Source organism: Poecilia mexicana, unplaced genomic scaffold (genome assembly GCF_051168715.1).
Source record: "Poecilia mexicana isolate PSO_F unplaced genomic scaffold, ASM5116871v1 scaffold_10, whole genome shotgun sequence".
NCBI lineage: Eukaryota > Metazoa > Chordata > Actinopteri > Cyprinodontiformes > Poeciliidae > Poecilia > Poecilia mexicana.
In genome coordinates this window covers 17,233,376-17,243,798 of record NW_028263379.1, presented here as the reverse complement: position 1 = coordinate 17,243,798, position 10,423 = coordinate 17,233,376, and the positions used below count along the sequence as shown (strand labels likewise).

The 10,423-nt window shown below is 36.4% G+C and overlaps 1 protein-coding gene across 2 annotated transcripts; it reads left to right on the top strand.

Moving 5' to 3' along the window:
• The first annotated feature begins 3,465 nt into the window (after window positions 1-3,465).
• LOC106930250 (phospholipase A and acyltransferase 3-like) lies at window positions 3,466-8,826 on the top strand. Of its 2 annotated transcripts, XM_088009501.1 has the most exons (6): window positions 3,497-3,600; window positions 3,691-3,809; window positions 4,151-4,225; window positions 4,518-4,626; window positions 6,311-6,579; window positions 8,164-8,826. In XM_088009501.1, exons 3-6 carry the CDS (start codon window positions 4,211-4,213, stop codon window positions 8,284-8,286), a joined length of 516 nt encoding a protein of 171 aa, XP_087865627.1. In that variant the 5' UTR covers window positions 3,497-3,600; window positions 3,691-3,809; window positions 4,151-4,210; the 3' UTR covers window positions 8,287-8,826. The 2 variants fall into 2 exon arrangements, with proteins under 2 accessions (XP_014863174.2, XP_087865627.1); XM_015007688.2 differs by lacking the exon at window positions 3,691-3,809 and having other exon boundaries at window positions 3,466-3,600.
• The last annotated feature ends 1,597 nt before the right edge of the window (window positions 8,827-10,423 follow it).

Genomic DNA, 10,423 nt, shown 5'->3' with positions numbered 1-10,423 from the left:
CTTTTAATACAAAGTTGACATTACTCAAAATGTCTTTGTTATGACAACTTGACATTAACCAAGAAATCATTACTGTTTAAACTTTACCTTTAATAACATAAAGTTACATAATTTTTAAAGTGCAATCAGTAATACTTTTATAACAAATTTATATCAGTAATGACTTCTTGGTTAATGTCAAGTTGTCATAACAAAGACATTTTGAATAATGTCAACTTTGTATTAAAAGTGTCATAATTTACCGAATGACGCCTTCTGACAACAGTCATAAATATTCATGAAGGCTTATTCATGTTCATGACAGGTGTTATGTCATGTTAATGAAAGTGTCATGACAGTCTTATTCACCCCCCTTCAAATAAAGTGTTACCCTTTCTTTTCTTATTTCTTTCCCTTTTAACCAGTGATGTTACAAAGCATTTTAAGACAAGGTTTTAATTTCAGATAAGATCAGTAACCTCTGCAGAAGTTATGCCCTGCAGAGGGAAATGAAGTGTAACAGAGTAACAGACCAGTTACTCTGGGGAGAAACTATGACTATTTTTTATGCTGGGAAAACTTTAAAATTACTCTCAAGGAGCCAGATCGTGTTGCTGAAAAGAGGGATGTCTGTTTTCATCCTGTGGCCAAATCTTTGATAAGTGGAAGAAAATGAATGGATGGATGAACAGAGGTGGGTAGAGTAACCAAAAGTTTTTCTCATTTATAGTAGCAATACCTCAATATATTTTTACTCAAGTAAAATTAAAAGCAGATCTCTAAGACATCACTCAAGTAAGAGTGAAAAAAATTGGTAAAAAGGATATGAAATGATCATTATGTCTGACTCAATATTTTACAATTGTTTCATCAGACAAAAATAAGTTATGTCCAAAGTTATGTTAAAGACTAAAATGAAAAAAGAAGGATACAAATAAATAACAAACAAATTAAATCAGAAGAAACACACCCACACACACACAAATGTCACAACAGGCTTCACAGTTGGAAAATAACATAAAAAAAGAAAAGATTGTGTGCGAACAAGAGGTCTCACTTTAACATGAACTGCAGGTTTGTCTCTGTGTCTCATGTATTTTTGGTTGAAACATGTTTGTTCTTTATTCAGTGAAGTTACTCACAGTGAATAGAGTATTAAGACATTTTTTCCATCAAAGAGTAGTGACATCTCATAATAATATTAAGATAAAATATAAAGTATGATGTAGTAAGACTACTCCTAAAAGTACATGTCTTCCAAAAAGTTACTCAAGTAAATGTAATTAGTTACTACTAGATGAATATGCAGTGATTACATTTGATCACAGAGCTTACTTCATCTAGCAATATGTGGTAAAAAAAAAGTAGAAATATCACTTCAGCTTTTCATTCACTTTAAAATCCAAACAATTGTCATATAAAAATGTGAAATAGGTGCATCAAGTAGAATCTAAGATTTTAAATTGTGACAGTCATGACTCTCAGCAGGTGTAAGTTTTGCAGCTGTCTGACTGAGTGTGCAGTGTTGTGGTTCTCACCCACAAAAGCAAAGTTTCTTCATGGTTCCTCATGAGTTTGACAGCACATGATTGTGTCCATCAGGCATGTGGTGCTCTGGTGACCGGTCATCTTTCTATGTATGACAACTTAATAAATCCAGAGACTTAAAGAAACTAAAAGAAATCTAACCAGCACAGTCCAAAAACCAATATTTTCTTTCTTAGAATCCCAGCATTTCATCACATGTAAGATGTGTGATGAAGTGTCATGAAAGATGAGGACAGAGGGCAGAGTCCTCTTACCAAGCTGGATATTTACTCAGGCCAGACATCAATAACTACAGTAATATCTAAAGAAAGACAATATTTCATTTGAATGTATTGATCAGAGATAAAGGAAGAGGTTTTGCCTTGAGTCTGTTCATTTAAAATGAATATTTCTTTGTGTAAAAACCAGATCAACGTCTTCCCCATCTGTGCAACTTTGACTAAATGATTGATAAATGATTTCATCATCCTGGTTATCTCTGGTTAATCAAAGTTAACACACTGTTTGGTTATTAATATACAGTAAAGGTCTATTGCATCAACATCCTTCTTTTTTTTAATCTCATACTATAAAATTTTATGCTCCAAGATACAATCTTTCTGAGTGTTTCAAAACACCCATAAAGATTAGTAATTATATTACAATATAATATGCAAACAATATAATGTATACACACGCCCTTTTATTGGGCACCTTTGACCAAAGTCATCAAAAGACCAGAACGTTTCAGGATGCTGAAAGATGTTTTTATTACATGTTGATTTTAATTTAAAACAATGACAGGAAGCAAAGCATGTTTATATGATTGAAACATAAAACAATTTTTAAATTCATGTCAACCAATTTATTAAAATGTATTTATTTATTCATTTATACTGGACAAAAGGAAAGAAAGGGCATAAACAGAACAACTATAAAAAATCATCAAACAAGTTTGTTTATATTGTTGAGAGTGAAACCAAAAAAATTGAATGAATAATAACTCTCAGTTTAAAACAGAGTCAAGTTTTGAAACAATATTCCAAACTTTAAATATACCACAAAACTACAAATAGTATATGGTACAGCTGCAGACATACCTCAGATGTGTGAGTTTGTTGACAAATAAACTATTTAACGCATTTTACACATTTGACTTCTGTGGGAAAGTGCCAAGAAGAAACCCATTAGACGTCTCAGTTAGTTTACCTGAAGTCATGTCTGGGGAAACACAAGGAAATGTGAAACAATGTGAAACCAAGATGGATGGAGCCATGTACCGGGTAATCTGTGAACAAAAGCTATTAATTCAAATTCAAAAACACTAAAGTGATCCCAAACGGAAATTAAATATTAGAAGCTGCAAAGAGCTTGAGATTGGAATTGAGGAATCTGTCAGTACTTGATATTTGGTGCTTACAGTCACTATCCTGTCCAAACTTCCTGAGCATAAATTATTTTGCAAAAAAATAATAGGCAGAGCTTTCAGTGTACGCAGCTGGAACAGACACTCCTTAAAAGCCTTTCAAGCTGTAATTACAGTGAAATGTGGCTCTATAAAGAATTGACGCAGGAGTCCTAAATACCAAATGAATGCCACGTTTTCAAACATTTCTTGACAAGCTTGATATACTTCTTTGCGTTAGTTTACGCCGTAAATTACCAACAAAATACATTTAAAAAGCTTTTAACAAGATTAATAAAAAGAGGAATAAAGTCTAAAAGTATGAAAGAGTTTAAAGGTGCTGCATTGTCTATTTATTTATTTATTTATTTATTTATTTATTTATTTATTTATTTATTCATCCATTCATTTATACATCCGTTTTTAGGAAGACTGGATTGTTATAAAACCGTAACATAAACAGTTATTACCATTTAAATCAAAATCGGCAACATTTAAGAATATTCGCATCTGAAATGAAGAAACGTGCGTCCATCGTGACGTTTGCTCGCTCGGTGACGTGTTTTTTTATTTTTTGTTGAGGTCACGTGTCAGTAGCAGGCAGCTGAGCCTCCAGCAGCTGAGCTTTAACTTCGGCGTCACTGGTGGCGCCTGGCACTTCACAGAACAACCTGACCCCGTCGCCTGAGGTAAGGGCAGCATTATAACCCTTTAAAATGGGTCGGAACCGGCCTGTTCTGGTAACCGTGTGCCTTTGGTGTGATGCTGCGGCGTTTCAGAGCTGATCTGGGATCAGCGCAGCGGTTCGTGGAGGCTAGGATGATGTAAACACAGACCCGTTCAGGTCAATACGCGTTTAAAGATTAGCATTTTGTGCTGCCACGACTCATTTTGTTTGGTAAGTCGTTAAAATTGGGACGTTACACGTTAAATAACGCGCTAAATAACGCTGTTCATAATGTCACCACTCTATTCTGTTCTATTTTAAATGAATCAAATGCATTTGTGTTTGCATCAAATTAGTAGCAGTAAATATGTAATATTCTAAAGAAGACTCATCTGAGCAAATAAGCATGTTATTATTAATAACACTAATTAAATGCATTTTTATTCTTTTAAAAGTCAGTCACCGAGGCTCATGCTTTCAATACGATGGTTTTAACAATTACATTAGACTCAATCTTTTAAATCTTTGAGCTGCTGTAAGAATTCGTGTTAAAGCTTATTTTGTCTCCGCAGGTGTTTAATCAGAAAGTGAAAGCATTTCAAGCCACTGCGGATTTGAAGAAAAGTCCTGACATGGCTCCAACACTGGTGAGAAGGCTGTATTTAAATAGAAGCTTGTTATGTGTGACCACCACTAGAAAATATGCAAAGCACAGTCTAAGTTATTCTTGTTTTTTTACTATTCACAATTGTTAGATTGTTGTGAATAGTAGAAAAACAAAGTGTTATGTGTATGTAGTTTGACTGAATATGTTTAGTTGAATCTAAAAGTCTTGTGTTGGTTACAGCCATCTCTTGTTTTGCAGTGAAATGAGGTCAAATGTTGCGCACAAAATCTGTTGCAATGTTCAACTTGTTTCTGTCTGTCTTCTGATCCCAGTATGATGAGAAACCAGAGCCAGGGGACCTGATAGAGATCGACCGTGGCTCATACCAGCACTGGGCTGCCTATGTGGGCGAGGGCTTCGTCGTTCACTTGGCACCACCCTGTGAGTGAATCCCACACAGAACTGGTTTCCAAATGACAGATTGGAAAAAATGCAGCTAAAGACAGCCCACAGCGTCACTGGGTGTGTGCTTTTTCAGACTGCAGTAGAGATTCATAGAACTTTTTAAAATCTGAAATAAATGTACTGTCAGTTTTAAAGATTGCTGTGTTTGAAAATAAACAAAGATTCTCAGAGTTTTACACTTTCTGTGCAGGTATTTTAGAACAAACTCAGGCTTTTCTTAGTTTGTTGTGTCAAGTCAGCAGAAGCAGAAAATAATACAGAAAACTGGTCTTATTCAGCAGCGCTCTTCTATTTGTACCTAAAAGTTGAAATGTAAAACTTGAAATTTAATCAGAATATCAATAGAAGTCACCATGTAAACTAGGAAAGCTAAAGTTTTCTCACTAACGCCAACTTAAAAATCCAATATAGTTGCCTTGTGCATGGAATTTAGTGACAACGAAAATAAAGAAAACTGTTATTGGAAGCACCTCTGTTGATTTGTATCAGTTGTAGTATAAAACCTACTGTACTGTAGTGAGCATGTTGCTAAAGTATTTAAAGAACAAAATGCAGAGATTTACCTTGTTAGCTTCTGTTGTTACTAGCAATTAGCCTGATTGCTGAGAAGAACAATGAGGAAATCTCAATTGGATCTGAAACATGGTTAAGTTTGGGTTGATATCACTGACAAATTTAAGTCATTTGAACACATTTGAACACTTTCAGGTTATAAAGGAGATGCTACTGTCTTGTGTTGTTTGACTTGTTTTGGGCTCTTATTCTGATTTGCTATCCATTCTTATTTTGATTTGATCAGCCTGTTTCAGTTTTCCTTTGGTCCAGTTCTTTCTTTAGTTTTGTTATGTTCCTTATATCTAGTTATTTGTTAGTGTTAGATACATTTCTTGGTTCCCCTGTTTGTGTACTCTCCCTCGCCTCCTGTACCATTTTCTCTCAGTCTGCCTTCTTCTCTGTCCTCTCACACCTGCAGTCGATTAGCTAATCAGCCCAGGTGCTTTGCTCCAGTATTCTCTCTCCCAGTATTTATAAATCTCTTCTCCTTTCATTCCTCGCTGGTTCCTCCTGTTACTTCCCATCATGCTCTCCTTGCACCTGCCTCCTGCCTTTTCTGTTCTCCTGGCTTGTTGTAAGTTTTTGTATTTATCTCTTTTTTTCAATTTAATGTTTCACAATCTACTGGATGTCTCTGCCTCTCTGTGTACATGGGTCCACTAGAAACTCACCACAACATGACAGCTACTGTCCACTGTCGCCACATGCTTCCCCAGGAGGAAGGAGAGCTGCAAAGTCAATAACTTGATTCAATCACCTTGATTTCCTTAAATAACTTTTTACCAGTTTGTACGACAAATTGCATTGGATTGTGTTATAGTGTAACTTTGACTGAATCCATCAGTTGACTTAATTATATATTTCTGTCTGAATTAACTTGACTTAACGCACATTGTAAACTAGCACTGAACTGAATAGGGAGCTTCCAGCAACTTCAACCAAGTCTATTTTAATCCTCTACACAACAGTAAAAACATGTAGATTTACTCTGCAGAATGTATCTGTTTTTGTATCACCAGAGACAGTACACTAATAGTAAGCTTACCACAGTTTAAAAACAAGGCCAGCGCGACCTCATGATGTTTTCCTGTTTGTGTTTTATCAGCTGAAGTTCCTGCTGCAGGCTCCAGCAGCATAATGTCCGTCCTGGCCGAGAAGGCCATCGTCAAGAAGGAGGAGCTCTGGGACGTGGTGGGAACAGACAAGTGGCTGATAAACAACGGTCTGGACCAGAAGTACAGGCCTCGCCCGGCTCATGTTATTGTTCGTGAGGCCTGTAATATGGTTGGTCAGGAGCTGCCGTACTGCATCTTCAGGGGAAACTGCGAACACTTCGTCAACGAGCTGCGCTACGGGAAAGCAGAGTCCCGACAGGTACTCTACTTTATGTAAAAGATCACATACATATAGGAATAGGTCAGAATAGGTCTATGTGCTACACAAAATATGTTCATGACATTTTCTGCACAAACTCGCTCAGGAGATTTTATTCTGGTCAGTTCTGCCTATTCTGAGATCGTTTCACTTTGAGCTTTTTTAGGGCATCTTGTCACTTTAAATCCAAATAAGCTGCTCCTGGCCAAGACCCCTCGTGAAAATGGCTGCAAACATCACACTTATATAATCGTACAGCTGTGAAAAACAGAAGTAGGGCTTCCTGCACAACTAAAAATGGAGCAAGTGGTTTCTGGATAATAAGGCAACAAAACACTTGTCTTTTCCTGCAGCCATTATACAGCAGCTGACCAAACGTGCTGGAGCTCAGACTGGGATTACTAGGTGAGGGTTTGGGTTGCTAGGTAGCTGCGCAAGACCTTATGATTCACTGAACAATTGGGAGGTTTTTGTTACTGCTCATTTTCCAGACACCAAAAAATATTAACCTGTTTCCAAAAACCGTCTGGGTGCTTTTTTTTTTTTAAGAGCTTGGTTTGTTTTCAGAAGCAGTTGAGTTCTTTTATAAATACAAAAATGTCCGAAATGTGAATTCTGCATAGTCTTTAATATCGTGAAAAATGTTGACAATACTTCAGGAACACTGAACTCTGACCTTAATGCATAACACAACGGCCCCTCAACGCAAAACTATTAAGTCTGCAGCTTGAATAGGAGTTCAAGTAGAGTTGTTTTTTTATAGTGAGGAAGTCAGGAAATTTTGAACTAACACCAAATTTCAAACTTGATGCATTTTCATTACCCATATATTTACACATTAAAATTACTTCTCGTTTTTGAAAACTGACAGGAAGCTCAGCTGTGGGATATTTAGGACTTTTATGGTTCTGACATTAGCATAGGATAACATACAACATGATCTTTAATGTACTGTACAGCTCCTCTCTGATGTGACTCACACAGCTCCATCCTTCTCTTCCTAACAGTGGCTTTATTTTAAGATCTGTCCCATATTTTCAGACACAAGCTGCTCTTGGCACAAATATCTCAGCGTCGCAGTGTAAAGCTCTAAACCACTGATTAATACAGAAGATGAACAAAGGTGTAACTACATTTAATGTAAAAGAAAAAGTAGTTTGGGACATTTCTTGTGGCAAAAAGATTGTGATAACTTTAACTTAGGTGGAGCTGAACTGCATACAACTGGACACTGCTGATAAGAGCCTCTCTATGTAAATCTAATAAAAAAGACTTCTGTTTTTTTGCAGATCATTTATTGTCTTATAGATATGTGGTTTAAAACTTTAAAACATGTTTACTTCGATCACTGTTGCACATTATTTCTAATCTAAAACATCAAGAGTACCAGGGCAGAATGGAGACAGTGGCAAGAACAAAATGAAAACTAAAATAGTCAGACTGTGGCTACATAAAAAAAATTCAAAAGATAATCTTAACCAGATATGAATAAACCAATCTGTCTGTGGATTGAGTCGCTGCTTTAGTTTAAATTCAGCTTCAGTTTTTTTTAAGTAACTAAAGTTGAATTTTCCTCTGCTGCAGGTGCAGAAGGCAGGTGAAGCTGCGGTGGTGGCTGGTGCGGCTGCATTCGTGGGTATTGGTGTCTTCGCTCTGGCCAGCGCTCTGTTTGGAGGCAGCAGAAAGGAAAAGAAAAACACCCAGTGACTGAAACCACAGCAGCAGCTTTGAATAACTCATCACCAGCGAAGCCTAACGGCCACTTGCCTCTACTGATCACAGATAACACTGCCTGACATTAAATGGAACTGGCTGACTTCCAACTCGTCTTTAACAATCCATCAGCTGAGTTTTAAGGTTTATGATTTGATCATTTCCCTCTATTTCAGGGTCTAAAATTTCTACAGAAAGCACAAAAACAACAATTAATATTTTTACTTGAACAGGTGCTGAAAGAAAAAATGGTCAAATGTTTAATATATGAAGTTCATAGGACAATATTTTCAACAATAAATTAACTTCTTTGTAAACACAGAAGATATTTACGACTGCAATCAAAGTGTAACAATTTGAAAATCAAAATGAAAAATTTTATTGCTAAAAAATGCCTTATGAAGTAATAAATACATGTATTTAGAATGCATAACTTTCAAATGAAATTAATTTCTAATTGTTCATAGAAATGTTTTATTTTTTGTCCTTCAGGTACGTACTTGTTTGTTGTTAATAAACAAAAACATGTGAGAATGTTGGTATCCATTTTTTTTTTGTCAATAAGTGTTACTGGGGAAAGATTAAGGTAAAGCTATCCTGTCAGGTTTTGTTTGAAAGTGTTTAAAAAAACTCTACGCAGCCCTGAAAGTCACTTTATAAGCAGATTTTATAACCCTGTAGAAATTTCACAGTAAATATCATAATCTATTGAAGTGGGAAGTTGATTTTTAAAATCCTTCAAGAAATAAAGACATCATAGAAACACGAAGTTTCAAATACATTTTAAATACATGACTTTGCTTATCTTCTCTAAAACAGCCTCTTTTTTACATTATGACTAATGTATCATTCAGGATGATTTTTAAATGACACTAATGGAAAGGTTTACATTTTATCTTGATCAAATCTTGCCATAAGCCCTGTCATGTTTTTTTTCTGTGACCAAGTAAAACTCCATAATGTTTCTGTTATTTTCTAGTTTTAAGGTAAACCTGTATAGTTTTTTTTAACCCACCTTTAGGCTTCACAGAAAATTTCCTTAGACCCAGATCTAAGCAGCATATTATTGTTTCCTGTGGCCTGTCGTTCATCTCATTGACAAGCTAAAGGAAATCTTCATAGATCACGTTTCTCCATGCTGAAACATGATGGTGGTAGTATCATCCTGTGGGATTGTCACTCCTGGAATCATAAACCAAAAGACTGGTAGGTGTAAATGGTGGTTCCACAATGTATTCACTCAGGGTGGTTAAATGCAAATGGTCAAGAAAACCCAAGATCATCCCATTTCTCCATGCTGGAGATTTTAGTAAGTAGTAACAAATAATAATTTACCTTTAAAGTTAATCACACAAGTGACATCAAGACCCAAAAATAGAGTCAAACTTTAATAAAATCAGTCTGGTTGTGTGTGTTTTTGTCTCCTACAAACTTTGCTTTAATTCTACTTCTTTCTACTCATAAAAATATCATAGACACGGGGAGAGTCAAACACAGGAAGAGCAGGTTTACTGAACAGAGGAAGTAAGCTCCCAACCTGCAGAGGTATAAAAATAGTTGAGATTGTTCCTTATTTCAGAGCATAAACGTTTTAAAGAATGAAGTCTAAACATTTTGAGCAATTGAGAGTTGTCACATGGCCTTTCTCTAATACACTTATGTAGAAAAAAGGTATAAAATGCCCCTGAAAAGGGGAACTAGGGTTCTTTGTCTCCAGTGTGAAGTCAAGCCAACTTAACGCAGAAAGAAGACCAGCAGAGGACCGCGCCCTGCAACCACGGAGAAGCAAAGACTCTGCACTGCTAGTGGGACAAGACGCATCGGCCCTCATTCCTGGTTCCTGATTCAACCTCTGCTCCTGGCTCAGCCCAAAGATCTCAAAGCTGTTGCAACAGACTTGGAAGATGGACAAAGGTCATGGGGTGACAAAGATCTGAGTGTCTGGAGGACATCAACCAGTTCTACTTTGTTTCTATTCAAAAAGGATTTTGCCGTACAGACAAGACTCTGACCAAGGACATCAAAGCTTCCTGTTGCCAAGATCATCCAACACCTGGGTGTGAGTTGAACTGCTTCCCAAAGCCTCGCTCAGTGACACAGCGTAGGGAAAGAGGTTAGGAAAGATTGAAGT

Excerpts from the sequence above, each read along its gene's own strand:
- LOC106930250 (XM_015007688.2), top strand. Across the intron at positions 4,627-6,310 it reads CGTTCACTTGGCACCACCCT|CTGAAGTTCCTGCTGCAGGC; the intron begins GTGAGTGAATCC and ends GTGTTTTATCAG. Across the intron at positions 6,580-8,163 it reads GGAAAGCAGAGTCCCGACAG|GTGCAGAAGGCAGGTGAAGC; the intron begins GTACTCTACTTT and ends CCTCTGCTGCAG.